The 19,534-nt window shown below is 49.4% G+C and overlaps 5 protein-coding genes and 2 non-coding genes across 7 annotated transcripts; 6 read left to right on the top strand and 1 right to left on the bottom strand.

Annotated features, from left to right (window-relative positions):
* Positions 1 to 1,943: 1,943 nt before the first annotated feature.
* Positions 1,944 to 3,399, top strand: BKA67DRAFT_516219 (ornithine decarboxylase; the record flags this gene model as incomplete). Its single annotated transcript, XM_046097794.1, has 2 exons — positions 1,944 to 2,232; positions 2,333 to 3,399. The coding sequence occupies 2 exons, from the start codon at positions 1,944 to 1,946 to the stop codon at positions 3,397 to 3,399; spliced, it is 1,356 nt and encodes a 451-aa protein (XP_045959401.1).
* Positions 3,400 to 3,868: 469 nt separating this feature from the next.
* Positions 3,869 to 3,957, top strand: BKA67DRAFT_t86. Its single transcript has one exon. It is a non-coding gene; the product is annotated as a tRNA-Arg (tRNA).
* A 230-nt stretch (positions 3,958 to 4,187) lies between these two features.
* Positions 4,188 to 4,303, top strand: BKA67DRAFT_t87. Its single transcript has one exon. It is a non-coding gene; the product is annotated as a tRNA-Leu (tRNA).
* A 2,126-nt stretch (positions 4,304 to 6,429) lies between these two features.
* Positions 6,430 to 7,524, top strand: BKA67DRAFT_515982 (voltage-gated potassium channel subunit beta-3; the record flags this gene model as incomplete). Its single annotated transcript, XM_046097773.1, has 1 exon — positions 6,430 to 7,524. One exon carries the CDS (start codon positions 6,430 to 6,432, stop codon positions 7,522 to 7,524), a length of 1,095 nt encoding a protein of 364 aa, XP_045959400.1.
* A 1,921-nt stretch (positions 7,525 to 9,445) lies between these two features.
* Positions 9,446 to 10,969, top strand: BKA67DRAFT_591659 (TATA box binding protein associated factor; the record flags this gene model as incomplete). The annotated part of the gene is made up of 2 exons (XM_046104746.1): positions 9,446 to 9,887; positions 9,957 to 10,969. 2 exons carry the CDS (start codon positions 9,446 to 9,448, stop codon positions 10,967 to 10,969), a joined length of 1,455 nt encoding a protein of 484 aa, XP_045959399.1.
* A 503-nt stretch (positions 10,970 to 11,472) lies between these two features.
* Positions 11,473 to 12,764, bottom strand: BKA67DRAFT_559566 (uncharacterized protein). The gene is made up of 3 exons (XM_046102409.1): positions 12,575 to 12,764; positions 12,321 to 12,390; positions 11,473 to 12,248 (listed from the first exon to the last, which is right to left on the bottom strand). The coding sequence occupies exons 1-3, from the start codon at positions 12,612 to 12,614 to the stop codon at positions 11,804 to 11,806; spliced, it is 555 nt and encodes a 184-aa protein (XP_045959398.1). The 5' UTR covers positions 12,615 to 12,764; the 3' UTR covers positions 11,473 to 11,803.
* Positions 12,765 to 13,915: 1,151 nt separating this feature from the next.
* BKA67DRAFT_227062 (poly polymerase catalytic domain-containing protein) lies at positions 13,916 to 15,998 on the top strand. The gene is made up of 5 exons (XM_046095607.1): positions 13,916 to 14,194; positions 14,243 to 14,396; positions 14,465 to 14,734; positions 14,784 to 15,729; positions 15,797 to 15,998. Exons 1-5 carry the CDS (start codon positions 14,065 to 14,067, stop codon positions 15,914 to 15,916), a joined length of 1,620 nt encoding a protein of 539 aa, XP_045959397.1. The 5' UTR covers positions 13,916 to 14,064; the 3' UTR covers positions 15,917 to 15,998.
* Positions 15,999 to 19,534: the final 3,536 nt, after the last annotated feature.

Below are 19,534 nucleotides of genomic sequence, written 5' to 3'. Positions count from 1 at the left end.
GGCTCGTCCTTTCAGACTCGGATTCCTTGAGCATTGGAAGTCCGGACTATAGGGCAGAGTACATGCTTACGTGGTGACCAGCTGTCCTTGGTGAATTCGGACGTACACCGCTTTGGAAGGAGAATTGGCGAACACTAGACTAGGGGGCCTATGCAGTTTTGCGAATTAAGAAGACATTCCACCACAGGTTATGGTGGGCCAGTAGCAACGGTTGCGCGATTTTCTGAAACCTGCACCATGGTGGTAAAAAGTACAAAAATGTCCTATGGGTAAAAGGAGGCCTCGGTATACTATCAGTTGAGACTGGCTTGTGAGGCATGGACACTGAGACATGAAGTATACACATAACGAGCGAGACACTCTATCGACGAAAAGGAACTTGAAACGAGTTCTTCCGAAGAGGAGAGGGGATGGCTAGACTTCCATGCAAGACAGTGCAGCATTGCGGTCTAGGACAAATGAACAAGTTACGGGGTCTGGTTTCCTGATGCCCGCTTCCGGTCGTTGGTTGGAGCGGTAAATCGCTGCTTGCCCAAGCACGTAATAACAAAACTGTTGTACAAGCTGGCTGGCTGCAACGTCCAGCGACGGTCTGGTTATGCAGCACAGTTGGCTTTGCATTTGCAAGGGTCAAAAGCCCACTTTATCCAATAGTAGCAATCGGCGGACTGCAGCCATTAGGAAATGTGCCATCAAGTAATTAAGTTAGAGCTTTGCGGTTCCTTGCACATCAAGCCGATAGGTAAAAGCCATTACACATGGAAATAGTGGCAGAGGCATGCAAGCAGAATTTTCCCCTTGTTGATCAATGTCACCCAAGCGCGGTGCGCCTGGGGCCTGCGTCCAGCTAGTCAGACATCTCGATGCGTCCCAGTGGTCAGGGTTGTCAGGGCCAAAGTAGTTCGCACCCCCGCTATGGGCTTTTTCGCGCCCGAAGTCGAGCCAAGTCTGGCAAACACCATGGATTGTTCCCATCCCCTTCAATAATCCCCATCTCCAATATTGTTCACGTACCGTCCACATTGTCCAGATAGAAAATCACTCAGCATTTGCCTTGAGGCCTCCTCAGCTCCATCACGCTGATATCCGAAAGGCTGCGCCTCTTGCCATCGTAACGAAAAAATCAAACTGCCGCAAAAAGCCGGGACCGCATTCTACCTGTATAGTTCTGCGTATCCCTGGTCGTCTATTTTCGGTACGTCATTACATTGACCGCGCTCAACACCAATTCACATGCCCCAGATTTTTTGGCCCCACCACTACGAATTTTGGTTTTTACACACACTCGGCTGTGACTCCCCCCAAACCCAAGTTTCTCTTCTCCTAAATTCTCTCGAGAACTACTTTCGGGCCACCGCGAACCATCTTCATCTCTGCTACAGCCCATGCGGCATTTCATCTCACTCCGCTCATAGCGCTATCACGAACTCACAAGTTCGTACCAAATTTGTCCGCGCGACTCGCCTTTGGTCGCTCAAAGGCCCCCTTGTTACTACGGCTTCCACGGCCGTCAACTTCGTCTCTGACCAAGATTTCTCGCTTCGAAAGACTTTCCACATCATCAACTCCCGACCTCCACCTGCTGCTGAAGTTCTCTAAGCGGCAACAAGTTCCCCTCACGCCCGACCATACTTCGGACCAAAACCCCAAGATCTCCCCAGATCACCAGCTGCCGCATAGGACGACTTCGAAGCCTCTTCCTCTTGCCGAGGGGGAGTCGAGGAGACCTCGTCAGATCGCTTCGGGATCAGGAAGCTACCGTTTTCGACCCCCTTAACATCAGAATCTGAATTCTGGTACCCATCATCTCACTATACACTAGGCTTCTATTCATAGAGCTAGCCTTGAATATTAATACCACCAGAGTTCACCTCTGATATTCCCCGAATCGAACGGTCATCTCACCCACCTTTCCCAACTCCCTTCAGTTACAAACGAGGGATATGGTTATGGCAACAGTCGCTGTCGAGCATATCGCACCGGTTATATTTAATAATAACCACAATAATTTTGCTCACGTCAGGAAGAGTTCCTTCTTTGACCCACAGCAGAATGGCGCTTTGTTTGCCAAACTCATGATTGGCGATGCCCTCCGCCGACGTGTGGAGAGTATCGATCATGAATCTTGTGATCCAGGAGATGAAGATACGTTCTTCGTGGGCGATCTCGGCGAGGTCTATCGCCAGCATATGCGATGGAAGAAGAACCTCCCACGTGTGAAGCCCTTCTATGGTACGTTTTCCCCACACGGTTTTTGTCTCCCTCTCCCTCCCTCTCTCTATCTCTCTCTCTCTCTCTCTACGGTGGAAACGATTACTAATCCTGTGTGCAGCCGTCAAGTGCAACCCTGACCCTCAGGTCATAAAGCTTCTCGCGGGTTTAGGCACTGGCTTTGATTGTGCTTCCAAGGCTGAAATCGAACAAGTCTTGAACATGGGCGTCGATCCCTCGCGCATTATTTATGCGCAGCCATGCAAGACCAACTCCTATGTGCGCTATGTCGCCAACCAGGGCGTCAAACAGATGACATTCGACAATGCTGATGAACTGCGCAAGATCGCTAAGCTTTATCCTGGCGCCGAACTCTTCCTGCGCATCTTGACCGATGACTCCTCCAGTCTGTGCCGCTTGAGTTTGAAATTTGGTGCCTCCCTCGACTCTACAGATGAGCTACTGGCACTTGCACGTGATTTGGGCCTCAATGTGGTTGGAGTCAGTTTCCACGTCGGCTCTGGTGCTTCGGACCCTCTAGCCTTCCTCAAGGCTGTCCAAGACGCTGCCCATGTCTTCAAGCAAGCTGCCGCTTACGGGTACGACTTGAAGACGCTTGATGTTGGAGGCGGTTTCTGTGGCGAGTCCTTTGAGGCCATGGCTCATGTCCTTCGTGAGGCTCTGGACCAGTACTTCCCGCCCACCATCGATATTATCGCTGAGCCCGGTCGATACTATGTTGCGACAGCCTTCACCATTGCCTGCAACATTATTGCCCGTCGTACCATTGAGGATCCCACCACTGGTGAGGCTAGCTACATGGCTTACGTCAATGACGGCTTATACGGCAACTTCAGCAGCATTATGTTCGATCACCAGCATCCAGTTGCCAAGGTCCTACGTACCGGAGGCCAGACTTTGTACAACACGCCTTTTGCAGAGGCTTGTCCCGCAGGCACCAATGGAGGCATCGAGTACTCCATTTGGGGCCCTACTTGTGACGGAATCGATCGTATCACCGATAGCATCCGTTTCGACCAAGAACTTGATGTTGGCGACTGGTTCTATTTTGAGGATATGGGTGCTTACACCAAGTGCTCTGCCACCAAGTTCAACGGCTTCTCTGATGCTCACGACGTCATATACGTCTGCAGCGAGCCTGGTGCTAGAGCCCTGATGGGAATGTAATAATTGGTTCGCCAATTAGAGGAAACCATGACACTCGAACAGCAAGACGATTTTTTTTTTGGATCATTTTACAAATATTGTCAATTTTCAACAGAAGTGTTTAGCCAAAACAGCTCCTAGAGTTCAATTTGGAAGAAGAAATAAGAAAGGGGAAAAAAAAAAGTTACATGCATAGACATTCGTTAGAACCAAGTACGGCTAGATCTCGACATAGCTACAATTACAGTAATTCACAGAACCAATTGAAACTCATCATTCTCCCGTAGCAAAATTCGCATAACTGTTTGATCTTGCCCATGGTTTGTGACAGTTCAACGATCTGTTTCACGAAGCTCATTGATAGAGACATTTAAAATGGCCGTCGTTGATCTCCAAAACATGTACAGTTCCACATAATATTTAAAACAAATTCGTGTCTAGCCAGTACGTAATAGAGTCGTAAATTTTCTATCAAGTAATAGCAACAACTGGCCGGCTGGCGAAATGGTATCGCGTCAGATTTCGGTTCACTGAAATCCCATACTCTGAAGATTGCAGGTTCGAGCCCTGCGTCGGTCGGACAACATCAAGCACATCCACGTGCTCGTTCCTTTTTGCAAAGGTCTGACATCTTTTGTTGTTTTCATCACTGGACCCCTTTAGACAAAATATTATATCCACCCATCCACGACCCACTTTACATACACAACTATCTGCCAAAATGCTCCTGCGCTACTTTTGCTTACATTGTTTGCACATGTGCAGAGAATTCAAGCCATCGCAGAGCCTTAATTACTTTATCAACTCAGGGCAGAATGGCCGAGCGGTCTAAGGCGCTGCACTCAAGTATTCGTACTTCTCTATAGTGAAACATAGAGTGATTTGCAGTCTCGATGAGGCGTGGGTTCAAATCCCACTTCTGTCAATATCTGGCTTCGTGCCAACGTGAGAAATTTCTTTTTTTGCAGGAGGGTGGGATCAACTGTGTGAGGGTCAACATGCTCGAACTAGGGTTGGTTAGTTGGTCTATGTACTCGTCAACTCCTGCTTGCAGAGCGCATCTAGAGCACCGATGTATACCGTTTGCTTGTGACCCTTGCGTCGACTGATGTCAGCGGGAGAGACCAAAACAAGCCAATGCTATCGAAAATAATTACCACGATTGCGATATTGGCCGCTTGAAGCTCTTCGAAAGATGAGAGACCATACGATGAGAATCTTTCATGCTTGGGGTCAGAGCTACAATATATTAACGTAACCAGTAAAAAAAAGTGCTACAAATTTAACTTGTTGCAGGTGGCACACCACTACCAGATGAGGACGATCCACTGGTAGATAGATAAATTCGCGGTTTGTGGCCCTCAGAGTGCCTCCAGAACATCGAACCCGCCCCCATCGGGACCAGACTGCCGTGTCGGCGCCAGCCACTGTTAATAGAGCAATAAGGATGCGGTAGCGGCTCGCCCCAGACTGCCAGGAAGGTTTCAAAGCAATTGGCTCGACATAGGGCTATCAAGCCTGCGGACAACATGCATCCCAGTGGATTTTCTAAGCTGACAAGACTCTATCGCCGCTGTGCGCAACAAGCTGTCTCTATCATCTCGTATCGACTCGCTCCCGCCGCTGAGCTCTGCCATCACCCAGTGCCGCACACGCCCCGATCGCACGGCTGATTTCGTTTTCGGGAAACCTGCGTGTTTTCGGCCCCTAATGACTCCTGGGTACATTACTGAGAACATCATGCCCGTGCACTTGCTGTGGCCGTTGGGTGGCCAACACGAACGAAGGGTCAGATTTCTCATCCCGTTTGAAAAGCATGATTTCAGTCGAATCTCGAAAACGATCCGGATCTGGTCAAGTATTCTGGTTTTTGGGGCATCTAATGACTAATGAAAGATGCTGGTTTATTAGTGAAATGTCACTTATAGATTGACTGTCTACCTCGATGGCCGTGCATTTTACATGGGCGCATGCGCATCGCATTTGAGAATGTTGGCATGGAGTTGTTGGGATGCTCTGTGAGTCTGCGAGTCTCGCAGGACGATAAGATACGAGAACGTCCAAGTTTTCCATATAAGAATAGAACGATTCCCAGGAATCTGGTAATCATATCGTGTAACGAGAAGAACGTCAGGGTGGCACAACTGGTGGGGATATAGTGGATGCGGACTATATTAGCAGCTGGACCAATATGTGTCAGCCGACGAGTATATCTTCCTCTCATCCTATTCCGCAATAGTGGATATCTGTGGTATCAGATCTGTCCAACCAACAGAATCAACATCCTTGAAAAGGAAATAAACACTTTCGGATACCATTAAGGTCCTCAAGAATGGCATCTAACTATCGCTTACTAATGATCGGCGATAATTTTACGCCCCCTGATTATCCCTTGAGAGAAGCGCGGGGTTCACAGTTACGTCACCATTCGTTCTTTGCCTTGCAGAATACGACGGTTGTTTATGTTGGTACTTGAGATTGGGAAAGCAAAAAACCCACTTTTGTGGCTACTGACCGAATGTGCTTACCTAACAAATAATGCACAGATTTACCACGGTATACCTTAGGTAATAAGGATGTAGGCATGGCATCTCTTGATATAGACGTGTTCATATTAACACGGAAAGCTCATGAGGTTAAGGGACATGAGAAGGCCGTGGCCCACCACAGTTCTAAGTAATGGTTAAGCTAAGATAGATAGCTTTCAGGGTCCTTGAGAAAAGCCATGATACACTAGCCGTTTACACACCTCTTCACACCCCCCCAAACAGTGCTTATCACAAGCGCACTTAGAATCGCCATATTAAAATAATGGGGAAAATAGGTTTGTCCTAAGCCAATCTCAGCTAAGAGCCCGTCATAGCAGATGGCTTGTTTGCTTTAGGAATGACTTAAATATTAATAAACGCGGTGAAGCGGCCTTCCATAATCGGAAATACTTAAGTCACTCGGCCCCTCCCCCCGCTCCAAACTGTCATGTATACTCGTGTAACAAGACTTTTCAACACTCGTACATTCACCGCACTCACAAGACACTATTCATCTGACAAAATGCCGGCCGTACGATCAGCATATGACCCCAAGGACATGCAGTTCCGCCACCTTGGACCTACTGGTCTCAAGGTGAGCGTGTTCTCGCTTGGTGGCTGGCTCACCTACGGAGGTACTCAGAAGGGTGAGATTGTCAAGAAGTGTCTTCAGACTGCCTGGGACCATGGTGTCAACACTTTCGATACTGCCGAGACATATGCCTCCGGTGAGTCGGAAGTCGAGATGGGTCAGGCACTCAAGGAGCTCGACTGGCCGAGAGACGAGTACGTCCTCACCACCAAGGTCTTTTTCGGTACCGGCCGCAAGGAGCCCAACACCCGTGGTCTGAGCTGGAAGCACATTGTCGAGGGACTGAAGAGCTCGCTTGAGCGTCTGCAACAACCCTATGTGGATATAGTGTTCGCTCACCGTCCCGACCCTGCCACTCCCATGAAGGAGATCGTCGAGGGCTTTACGCAGACCATCCGCAACCTCAACCTGGCCTACTACTGGGGAACTTCTGAGTGGTCCGCTGTTCAAATTCAGGAGGCCATCCAGATCGCCGAGAGGTACAACCTCATTGCTCCCGTTGTTGAGCAGCCCCAGTACAACGCCTTCCACCGCCAGCGCTTTGAGGTCGAGTACGCTCCCCTCTTCCAGCAGTTCCAGTACGGCACGACCATCTGGTCGCCTCTGGCCTCCGGCCTGCTGACCGGCAAGTACAATGATGGCATCCCCGAGGACTCTCGCTTTGCCACCAACAAGTCGTTCTTCGAGAACAGCGTCAAGTCGCTCCAAACAGAGGAAGGCAAGGCCAAGATTGAGAAGGTGAAGAAGTTGACAGCCATTGCCGAGAGGCTCGGTGGAAACGTCGCACAGCTTTCTCTGGCTTGGGCCCTGAAGAACCCCAACGTCAGCACCGTCATCTTGGGAGCGACCAAGGTTGAGCAGATTGAAGACAACCTCAAATCGCTCAAGTTGTCCGAGAAGCTCACACCCGAGGTTTTGGAGGAGATTGAAAAGATTCTGGATAACAAGCCCACGCCCACTCCTACCTACGGTCGCGAGAGAACGATTGGAGGCGGCTACGACGCACAAAGATCTGTTCGCCTATAAAGAATGAAAATAAGGATAGAAGGGTCGAAATCATACACCAAGGAACGTAATAGACGGGCTTGCTAATCCATTTCCGAAATTGTGAAGGATTCAGGGTAGAGTGACAAACGTGCAAACGAGAGGTTTTATCCTTGCAGTACTCTTATAACCATAATTTTTCGTATGACTCTAATACAATAAAAGAAAAATTATTTACTATTGCAACACTATAATGGGTATACGGTGTGTGGGGATGTTTCTAATGCCATGGCTCGTCTCCTATTCAAATCTTGGAGGCCTGTCACGCCTGCGGTACACAAGTGTATTTCCCTATCGTTGCTTGTAGTTGCCATTATCTGTGCACATCAGGCAAAGGTCCTCGATAATGTCATTCCTCAGCTTGCCAAGCTCGTGTTCAAAGGACACCGTTCAAGGTGGTAGCATCTTGCAGTAGCCGCAGGCATCAACCCTTCCTGTTCACTCTGCGAGTACTAGCTGAGCTCTGACAAGAGTGTCAAGGGTCCACGCAAGAGGAACTATAGGAAAGTTAGACGCCCGTCGTATGAGGGGAGATTTCGGCTGCGTGGCGTAGCTATCAGCTATGGTTATCTTCTCAAAAGTGCTGGGATAGTCTAGAGGTTAACCACCAAACTCTCAGGTTTGAGAGGTCAACTATATTTACAAGCTCCATTCCGAATGTTTCATACTCCTTTGGGCAGCTTTTCAGTAGGTATAGCTTGAGAAGCAGCGTCGTTTCGCATGGTAGGTAGGCGGCTTTCGGTGCGACTGGGTAAATAATAGTCGAAGGCAGAGGAACGGATCATAATGCCAAGTTTCTCCAATGTAAACAGCTCTGTGAAAAGCTTGGCTCAAGGAAAACTCGGAACCACCTAACCTAGGGAAGTAATCTCTCATGACATGATATTGACGGCAATCATGCACCAAACCCAGGACAAGCAATCCAACCTGTCGGCTGAGAAATGCATCATGCACGCTCCCATGCCTTGATTTCTCAACTAGTGGCCTCGACCGGCACAATTAACTCGAGTATACACTTTGCTTCTTTATCCTCTCCGCCCTTCTACGAGCCAATTTCTGCTCAGCACAGGAAGCTGGTCGCCGTTCATGCCAGCATGTTGCCGGACGAGAACGAATCGGAGGATTGCAAAGGAGCAGCAGAAAGACGCGGGTTTTCAAAACGACAGACGACCACTTGAGACTATGTGTTAAAAGGGAGCCCTATAATCCTTCGTGGTTGACGGATGCTCGTTCAAGCACTAAGCCACACTAAGAGCAGTGAACTTTGGTTCTTGTTTAGCGGCAGGAATAGAATGAATATGTGAGTTCACGCTATGCTGCAGGGGCGCAGGCGGCAGCTGGAAGTCGCTGGCAGGCTGCTGCTAGCGGTGTTTTCAGTGGCCGCCGAGCTCTGCGGAGGCTGAATAGGAAACAACACCAACCTCGAGCTTCGTTCATCAGCCTCGTCTTGCTGCGAGCACTCTGCCCAGGTATCATCACATCGACGAGCCGGTGACAGTAATAATATCCTCAACATCATCATTGTGACTATCGACACCACAGGGCGATTCCGCACCACTGCGATTGACCAAGAGTTACCATTGGCGATGTCCATCTAGTCCAGTCCCGTCGAGTCCAATGCGCAGTTGAATCAAAGTCACCCCGCCTTGACCGACTTCTGTCACGACCTCAACACTCCCTTTCGTCGAGCTCTTGCGCAATCTGAATCAACGGCGTGTGCGAGTGACCACCGCCGTGTAAAGCCTTCTGCGTGCCCAGTTTCACGGTTCTCATTGAACGGTCACGTGGACGAGAGCTGCTGCGACGGTCCTTCTAGTTTAGACCAACCATACAATATCATTTCAGCGTATCGCTACCTGCCACTGCCTCGTTTCCGGACCAGTTGTGACCCTCAACACCGAGAATGGCATCCAACAGCGCCGCTCGCCCGTCCGTGTCCCAGGAAGCTGGAGCCAAGACGAAAGAGAAGGACCAAGCTCTGCTCTGGAACCCCGACAACGTGAAGGATGTCGCCGAGTCACTGGGTATCGGCAGCCTCAACGAGGAGGCTCTACGCACATTGGCTCAGGACGTCGAGTACCGTATCGGCCAGGTCATCATTGAGGCACTCCGCTTCATGAAGTCAGCAAAGCGCTCCACACTCACAACACAAGACATTGGATCAGCCTTGAAGTCTCTCGATGTCGAACCTCTTTACGGGTATGATAGCACCAGGCCTGTCAGATATGGAGAAGCAAGTCTCGGTCCCGGTCAGCCGCTTTTCTACATTGAGGACGAGGAGGTAGATTTTGAGAAGTTGATCAACAATCCCCTCCCAAAAGTACCTAGGGATAGCAACTTCACTGGTATGTTTGGCCCTGACCAAGACAATCTCCGCTGTCTTTTGCTTTTACTAACTGATTGCCTACCCACAGGTCACTGGCTTGCCATCGAAGGTGTCCAGCCCACCATTCCTCAGAACCCCAGCAGCAACGAGTCGCGATCAACAGAGCTCCTCCCCAAAGGACCTGGTGCTAATTCTGCTCTGCCAGCTCTTGCCGGCAACCAGGGAGCCAGCTTTCGGCCTGCTGTCAAACATATCATCAGCACAGAGCTCACCCTCTACTTCGAAAAGGTCCAATCCGCACTGCTGGATGACAATCCTGAAGCTGTGGCCCAGGAGCTACGCGCAGCAGCTCTGGAGTCGGTCAAGTCGGATCCTGGTATCCATCAGCTCGTGCCTTACTTTGTCAACTTCATCTCCAATGAAGTCACACACCATATGGACGACTTGTTCGTGTTGCGCCGGATGATGGAGTTGACGGATGCTCTAGTCGAGAACCCGGAGATCTACCTAGACCCATATGCTAGTCCCATATCAGCCCCTGTTCTCACCTGTCTGCTTGGCCGCAAGTTGGGCAACGAGAATGGCTCGGACTGGCTGAACGAAGTCTATCAGTTGCGCGAGTTCAGTGCAAGTCTCATTGGTCGGATCTGCCAAAAGTACGCAGCATCTAACAAGATGCTCCGCCCAAAGATAACCCGCACATGTCTCAAGCACTTCCTCGACATCAACATGCCTGCGTCCGTTTGGTACGGTGCAATACTCGGCCTCTCCGCCGCTGGTGGGCCTGAAGCAATCAGGGTTCTTGCTGTGCAAAACTTCAAGAACTTTTCCGACGGCATGCTGCAGAAGCTGAAGGATAGCAGCTCAGACAACAACCAGATCGAGCTGGAAGCCATTCTCGGAGCCATCATCAAAGCTATCAGGACAATGCTCCCGGACCAGGATCTGTTCCTAGCTAACGGTGTCAACGGCGTAAGCGACCGTGAGTCCTCGGACTTGAAGGACTTCCTGGGAGACTTGATAGGAGAAAAAGTGGCAAGGTTGGGAGATCACAGACTTGTCCAGACTGTCCTAGATGCCCGAGCCTTCAATGCGCACTAGCAATTGCGCATTCATCCACCAGACTATAACCCATGGTCCTTTGATTCGTAGCTTCTGAATTAAAAAGCACGACATGTGGCATCACTATGGCCAAAAATTGGAGGAGAGGACACCCTCAGGAAAATATGGCATTTGGGTTAGAGGGAGGCGCTTGTCTTTCACGCTGTGGTATTCTCCTTCTTTTATACCCCAAGGCACCAAATTGCATCGGCTTAGGCGAATGGCGTTCGACATGAGAGCAGACATCATTAGGGGTCTGAGGAAACAGGCTGAGGGTTTGTATTTTAGTCGCCCTGAGTTAGTCTCCGTAGTCTGGACCAAACTTAGGCATCATATGTGCTAGACTTTGATCTTTTATATGCACATCAAATACAAGATTTGCATGACGAGGTACATCTTCCATGCTATCTTGAATAATAGACCCGACCTGACACGTGCTTGTATTTTGCTGTCATCACAGAAACATTCACCTGATCTCAGGCTAACTATAGATATGTATCATGGAATCCTTACGATAGTTTGCAAATCACGGTAAACAAACATAGTACAATTTGTGCGGCATCTACCATGGTAGGTATACATGTAGCCAAGGTCGATCGCGGTATAACTCTCAGTTCCCTCTGCATTTCATCGGAATCATGTAATTCTACAACATATACAGAATCTCCCCCACCTGTTTCTCTGCCCAACCCGACGCAGTCGATGTGGTCGTTATCTTTCAGGCGCATTGATTGCATAACAGCGAGTTTCGTCACGGAAGAACGTGCTCAGCCATGTACGTCTATCTCGTCTTTCGCTAGTCCATCCTTCCCTTATATCGTTCTGCCTCGCCCTCTAGAAGAAGAAACCCAGGTACAATCCAGAAACAATGCTCACTCCCCAGATGGCGGTACCCCAGGTCTTGATGGCAGGCTTGCTGAAGCCCTTGGCGAAATCCCAAGTCAAGTGACGCATGCCGTTGATGCCGTGGAAGACGAAAGGCCAGGCGACCAAGAACTTGAGTCCGCCCTTGACGGCGTAAGGCAGGGAACCGAAAGCAGCGGCGATGGAGGCGGACTCGAGGTGCCAGCCGAAGAGGGGGGCGACGAGGTAGGCGGCGCTGAAGGTGTAGAGACCGCCCGAGAAGATGGAGCCGGTGATACGTGTCCAGATGGAGCCGCCGAACCACGTTTGGGACTTGTCGTAGATCTGCAGATGGGGAGCGACGGGTCGGCTTTGGCGCTGGGTGGCGAGGAGTGCTTGAGCGTCGGCCTCGGAAAGTTTCGAGGTGCTCACGGTTCTGGCAAGGGCCCAGGCAACGTCAGTCGGCTGCTCTTGTTCATCGTGTGTGTCTTGTTTGAGATGTACTCACCTGGCCTGCATGCCCAATGCCAGGCGAGGCAGGTTCTGGGAGAAGAAGGCGGCATTGGGGGTCCTTGCGACTACGAGGGTGTTAGCATCTGATACAAGTCCTCGAGCGATCTTGTGCAGCTCATGACGGGATTCTGTCTCCAGTCCGGCCAAGGCTCGCCCCGTGTGTGGCCTGCAGGCTGTCCAGCAGAGACGACAATATCTCCAGGCATGATGCAGCTCAGAGTGTCCAGTGGTAGCTGGTGACCGACTTACCCTGGCGCATGGCCGAAACACCAACTCTTGAGCCAATCATTTTGACAAACTTCCCGTACCTCACAGAGTGGTTCGTCAATTCGGTATGTTAGTGAAGCTGCCGTCAATGAATTGAAGCTCTCGACGATGTCCTCGAGTCTCTAAGACGGAACCAGTCGGCTCCTCGGTAAATGCCTTGGCCAATCAAGACCATCTGGAAAGTCAGCCTCTCCATCTCCAATTGTATCCCTCCAGCCACAGCCACAGCCACAGCCACAGCCACAGCTACAGCCATAGCCACAGCTACAGCCACAGCAATGCTCAAGGCAAAGTCTCGACTCAAAGAGAGCTAACCTGGGTAAGATGCGGATGGTCTGTGCGTCAATCCATCCAGCTACCTTCAAATACGAAATTTCCTGTCTAACATTTTCATACCTTTCTTTTCCTCCTTTCTTCCCCAGATAGAACGAGCCTTCCAGACCATGCAGCACCCCCTTCGATGGGTGTTGCGCCTTGCGTCGTGTATTACGGAAGTAGCTTGAAGAGTAAAATATCTGGGAAGATGGATCCGTCGTTAATCTCGGCATCGATTTTACACCGTGTCGATGTCGTTTCATTTTGAGATCTACATTTCGCTTCACCTGTCCAACGTGCGTAGTTGAGGGGGGGTGTATCACCGTATATAGCGTTCGTAAGAACAGACCTCGCCTTCGTCGAGGCACCGTCCGTGTTACTCGTCGCTCAAGTAGTGTACCTGTATGGTGGACTCCCCATGTCAGGAAAATCTCCCTAGTCTAGGTGTACAGCCCATAACGGTTATGAGTCTGCCACCAGCCAGGCCAGCGCTTTGTTTTGTGCGCGACAGGAGCCTCCTGCAGACAGATTGAGTGACGTTACAAGTAACAACATTAACAAGCTTTGAGTCCTCAATCATGACGTAGTTGTGTCTTTTTGTTCAGGAAGGGCAATCCTACCATTTTTGGCGAAAGAACGGCGAAAGCACATGAACTTTTGGACCCCAACGGACTTCTGCCTTGCCTCGACTTTTGGCTCACCATCTCCGCATTGCGCAGCCAATCGTCAAATTGTGACTTACGGTAGGCATAAGTCGATCACTACTGTGTTTGCACATTGGTCAAAAATCCTCAGCCCTATAGCTTTGCATAAAACAGGCAGAAGCCAGGATTTGGAGAGATTTAGAAGCAGAACATGATCAAGCTCAAGCCATATGCGACGTCAGCCCGCAGTTTCGTGGTGTTCCGCTGCAGCGATACGGCTAGTCGAGGGAGACTTATGATGCAATCAAATTATGCGGCCGGGAAGGTAGCTTTTGCTGGGGCAATTGTTGCCTTGGTATAATGTTCAATATCTGTGAAGTGGGAGCTGTATAAAGCATGCAACATAGTCCATAATCCCCCGTCAACTATTTTGGCAAAAGTTTTGATTCACTGCCCTCATCCCTACTATACACACGTTTCCACGGTGTGGTTGACATATTTCTTGAGTACAGGATGGCCCAAACTCGGAAGAGAGGAGTCAAGACAAGCGGAAAAGCCACCGCAACCAAGAAGCAGAAAACAACAAAGGGTGCCAAGGCCACACAGCCTCAGATTCCAATTGACGAAGGCTTCGAGGAAGCCGGTAAGTTGAATACAAAGCAAGTGATAAACATTGCTGAGAACTGAAAAGGCGACGTTCGTGTTTACATTGACGATGACGGAACCGCTTGGGACGCCTCCTTGAACCTGAGCAATGTTTCGGGTAACAATAACAAATTCTATATGCTACAACTGCTTGTAGACGACAAGAATGATACCTACTATACCCATGCGCGATGGGGAAGGTATGCACCCTTGGCAACGCTATTGACACTACGTCAGAGAAGACAATTGAGTTGACCCGTTGCTCCAGGGTAGGCGAAACCGGTCAAGTCAAGACAGTGGATTTCTCAGACTTGGATGAAGCCGAAACAGAGTATGAGAAACGCTTCAAAAGCAAGACCGGTCTTGCCTGGGAGGATCGCATGAATGAACCTAAAGCAAGCAAGTACACTTTTGTCGAAAGGGCCTACGACGATGACGGGGTTGACGGGGACAATGCGGCCGCTTCGGACGGCGATGCCAAGCGGACCAAGAGCGAGCTCGACATGCCCACACAGAGGCTCATGGAGCTCATATTCAAGTGCAAACTGTGCTCGCCTAGACTGAAACCGTATCTAACATCAATACAGCGAAAACCACTTCAATTCTGTTCTCGAAGAAATCGGCTACAATGCCGATAAGCTGCCCTTGGGCAAGCTTGGCAAGGCCACCCTCAAAAAGGGGTTCGAGGAGCTCAAAGAACTTGCCAGCCTGATCAAACACCCGAGCCTTGCCCGGAACAAGTACAGCAGAGACCGCGACGAGGTAATCGAGGAATGGACTAACAAGTACTACTCGACCATTCCTCATGCTTTTGGGCGGACCCGTCCACCTATGATCGACAACGATAATATTCTGCGCAAGGAGGTTGCTATGCTCGACACGCTCACAGATATGGAGGTGGCCAACACCATCATGCGGGCCAACGATAAAGCGAAGGACGGTGCCTCCGTTAATCTGCTGGACTCGCGGTTCAAGGAGTTAGGATTGAAGGAATTCGCTGCTCTGGACCACAAGTCGAAGGAGTACAAGCAGCTCTCAGACTACCTCGTTAACTCGAGTGCCGCTGGCCATGGCTTGAGATACAGACTGCAGGATATATTCCGTATCGAGCGACCTGGCGAGCACGACAGGTTCGAGAAGAGCACCAAAATCCTGAAGGATTCCAACCGCCTGCTTCTCTGGCATGGATCACGAACCACTAACTTTGGTGGCATTCTCTCGCAAGGGCTGCGCATTGCGCCGCCCGAGGCGCCCGCTAATGGTTATGCCTTTGGTAAGGGTGTCTACCTTGCCGATCTCTCGTCCAAATCTGCCAACTATTGTACGGCTTCCCTGAGCGGCGGTGTTGGGCTCTTGCTGCTCGTCGAGGCGGAGTTGAGCAACCCCATGTATGAGATCGACTCTGGAAGCTTTGATGCGGCGGAACAGGCCGAGAAGCACAACTGCATTGCTACCAAGGGCGTGGGCAAGCTTGGTTACTCGAAATGGAAGGATGCTAGCTGCGTGAACTCTGCACTGAAGGGAGTTAGAATGGTGAGTTTCTTCCAACAAACTGGGGGTTTGTGGGCTTGCAATTTGGTGACTGACACATTCATCACAGCCTGATGGGAAACCTGAGGATAATCCCAACCATAAGGGAGGTTATCTACAGTATAATGAGTACATATCGTACAATGTACAGCATTTGAAGTTGAGGTACTTGTTCAAGGTTGCCATGTAATCGAACCAATATAGTCTCGATAGTCACGTACGTTACACCTTGACGCAGGCTTATAATAAGAGGTTCCTCTAACTGTTGTCCATTGTTTCTCGATTCCATGCCGTCGGCTTCTTGTGTTCGATTTTGTAATAAAATTGTGAGCCGGAGTGCCATTATTAATAACCCACGTTCACCAGAGTTCATACCGACCCGACCATTGTCCTCAGGCCGTCCAACTTGGGATCCCCTGTATTTTCTATCATGTGCCTGACCCAGGTCCGCATTGGATTGGTATTCTCTACCAAACACCTCCAAGGTTGCGACATATCAGCCTGTCCTCGTTGCCGTCGCTGTAGGATTTACCGTCATCCTCGATCTCTACACCGGTTATAGCTAGACAGATATGTCGATAAAGATCCCTATTAGCCCTGGCTCTATTGCCTGATAGTGGAGAGTTATGATTTGCGGTTGCGAAACCACCCAACAGCGGAGTTTTAAGGAGATCAGGAACTTTCTCCATCGCAAATTTAGCATTTTGGAGTGTGGTGGAATTCTTAAACTCGTAGAGAAACTACAATGAAATTCTTGAGCAGCCCAGCCTTCTAGGAACTCTGTCTTTGTCAGTACTAAGCAACTTATTCTCACTGGTAGATGTGCAGTGGTGTGGCGAATGCCCATGGTCGTCCACCTACACGATCGATGAAGGGGGAAAGAACAGTGGAATGATCAGTATGTGGGACCGCCAGTGTAATAATAATAATTGCTATGTTCTAACCTAGGTGAATAATACGTATAAAAAGAATTGATAGAATTGGTAACTTACAGGAGCTTTAAAGAATAAATATTATTAGCCAGTGCCCATTCGTTGCAATACCTTTGGGACTAACTTGGTTCATATGGGTCTACCTATAAATCAATATCTCCTTCACATCACAGTGCGTCAACTTTTAGATGTCTGAAAGCACCTCACTTCTCGTAATCACACAACTTGTCACATATACAGGCCAGTCTGACATGAGAAACATGGTGCCTAACGACAACCACGGAGTTGAAGTCGACGAGAAGGGCGTGTATATATCAAGCCCTAGAACGACCCGCAGACACTATCTTACGATTCGTTACATGCTTGCGCAAACGAGAAATTCAAGCATGGGTAGAAGCATGAATATATTTCATTAGAAATAAGATATTCCGCGAGTTTCAGGCGGGGATCCTATAACATGGCAGAACATTATAGGAGCCGAGATGAACTAAATAACTCGTCGTCGTTCACCTCATAGTCGTCCTTGGAATTACCGCGCCATCACCCGAATCCGGACCTCTATGGTCAAGAACTTTGGTGTTAGAGAGAATGCTTTGGGCGACCTGGCTAAGCCTCCAACCAGGCGTTGACAGTGTCGAATATAGGCCTAATGACAAAGAGGTGATTGTGCACAAGGACTCAATGGGAACAACCATGAGGACGTTTCTCCTCAAAATCGACAAATTACTTACACAAGTAACGATCGCTACCAGGAGGGTAAAGTCTCGAGGTGTATAAGCGTGTATACGTGGAGATAAACAAACCCGACTCTTGGGAAGCTAGATGACCTACTCCGCGCCCGATAAATTCACTCCCGTAACCATGTCGATTTTGTTGGTTCGCTCGAGTGACATTCGATTTCTCTGCAGAATTCACGAAGTTGCACTTATCCCGGAACAGACGGTTTGGCCCCAGTGATCTATCCGTAGTCACAAACAGGCATTGATTAATTGGCCGTATACACTCTGGAAACCTTATTACAGATGTTCCTCTCTGCACGCAATCTGGTATCGATAGACGCATTAGGGCGAGCAGACTTCCTTATAACAAAACATCTATTCAATAATTGTTTTTTATTCATTTTTAAATTTAAATTTAAATTCAAATTAGTTTCTGTATTTGATTCAATTCGAAGATAACTTTCTGTTAAATGATAAAGCATATTATTTCAAGAGATCTGTTTATTGAGGACCCAGGTTGTCCCACAGGTCCCAGCCGTGACGACACAGACCAAACCTAACTCGGCCTTCCTGCGGAGTAGATGTGAGTAGAGGGGTAGCAGCTGATGCTCTACATCGGTTTAATTGAATCTTGCTGTCCAGTATCGTGAAGGACACATGCGATAATGCGAGCAAACACGGCTACATTTTCGTATTAGAGCTCTGAGAGCTAATTAATCTTCTTTTTGCTTTGTGAAGTCACTCCCAATTCTGAGATGAGATCAAGAAACAATAGACATCCTCACCTCGCTTCCCTATGGAACTGTAAGTAACAGGAAGGAAAGCCAAGTAAACGACCTTTACCCCGAGACCAGGATAAAGTCAAGTATGACAGCAGGTGGACACACTTCATCGCTGATGCCTGGTTGCGCAAAGGCGACTGCCAGCTCGGAGGTAAATCGGCCAAGCTGTGTATGCTCGGCATATTCAACGACAAATCAGTGGCAAAGTCCCTCCTCAGTAGGATAATCTAGACACGCATTCTATGTATCGGTCAAAAACTAACAAACTTCTAGGGACCTCACAACCGTTGTAGTCCCTTGTGACCCAAGGAACTTCGCAAACTTCGTCCAAGTTGATGTCTCTGTTTGCAACCTCGCAACTGAGAGTTGCGAAAGGTGTCTTAACCAACCAGCAACCTTCCGCGGGTCGGCATTGAGGATCGGCAAATGCATGTGAAATCTCGAATGTTGGCTAGATCTTCGAGGTATCGAAGATTTTGCTCAATATTGAAATGGACCAGGCTGTTTGCTCTCAAGGATGGACTTTTTGCCGCGCTGATCCTACAACTCCGAGGATTCAGAGCGTGGACTGTAGTCCGATTGGCTGACAAGAAATGTGACTTCATACGGATGATATAAACCGCCCGAAAATTTTTCAAATTCCTGCAGTCTCGGTTGACTGGATAGAGATAACGCTACTAAAAATCACTCACCGGGCCCCGGGGTACCATCTGACATACAGTCACTGTTCCACCCTATAGACTATACTGGGTCAACCTACTATAGAGGGACCGATTGCATGTTGCAAGGAATATTCCGGTCACTTTGTTATGCGAGCTGCTGCGATTATAGTCATCGGATCGAAGGACAATGCGCAGGACGTTGTCGAGGGCGAACTCTTACGTCGAGCCGCAAGAATTGGACAAGGTGAACCAGAACCACGGCAAAAATCACCATAGAACGCTATGACGAAGGGTAATCCCGCAAATCAACGGCCGAGGAAACTGTTTCTAGTATTGCCTTGACGCATCGCGCCACTGGCCGCACGCGTGCCTCGTGGTGTTCTGTCATGGCGGTCAAGGACTCGGTCAAGGACTTCTGTCACTCTCTAAGTGGCTAATGCATGCAATGACTTGGATCTGCACAAGTGGTTATGCTTGAATCGTGGCCTCATTGTGCATGGTCGTGCGGGTTGCCAAGCGGCAACCATTGAGTGTTCTTGTGCTGGCAAGGGTAAGCGTGGAAACTCCCTGCGAATGCCACGCTTTGTGCCTGCCGATCCGCTGGCTATGACCTGGGCTTTGGGCTTCCAAGCCCTCAGCGAGGTTCTAGAGCCGATCCAAGACCCGCATTGGCGCGGATCCGGCTGAACCTTCCAGGATTATTGGTCTTCTCG

Source organism: Truncatella angustata (assembly GCF_020726525.1).
Source record: "Truncatella angustata strain MPI-SDFR-AT-0073 chromosome Unknown BKA67scaffold_3, whole genome shotgun sequence".
NCBI lineage: Eukaryota > Fungi > Ascomycota > Sordariomycetes > Amphisphaeriales > Sporocadaceae > Truncatella > Truncatella angustata.
Note: the sequence above shows the minus strand (reverse complement) of the source record. Positions and strands in the feature narration are given on the sequence as shown.

Bases quoted from the DNA above. Each gene is read 5' to 3' on its own strand.
- BKA67DRAFT_227062 (XM_046095607.1), top strand. From the start codon at position 14,065: ATGGCCCAAACTCGGAAGAGAGGAGTCAAGACAAGCGGAAAAGCCACC. The intron at 14,735-14,783 runs GTGCAAACTGTG...ACATCAATACAG, and splicing joins CTCATGGAGCTCATATTCAA to CGAAAACCACTTCAATTCTG. The intron at 15,730-15,796 runs GTGAGTTTCTTC...CATTCATCACAG, and splicing joins CACTGAAGGGAGTTAGAATG to CCTGATGGGAAACCTGAGGA.
- BKA67DRAFT_559566 (XM_046102409.1), bottom strand. From the start codon at position 12,614: ATGATTGGCTCAAGAGTTGGTGTTTCGGCCATGCGCCAGG. The intron at 12,391-12,574 runs GTAAGTCGGTCA...ACACCCTCGTAG, and splicing joins TGTTTCGGCCATGCGCCAGG to TCGCAAGGACCCCCAATGCC. The intron at 12,249-12,320 runs GTGAGTACATCT...GGCCCTTGCCAG, and splicing joins GCATTGGGCATGCAGGCCAG to AACCGTGAGCACCTCGAAAC.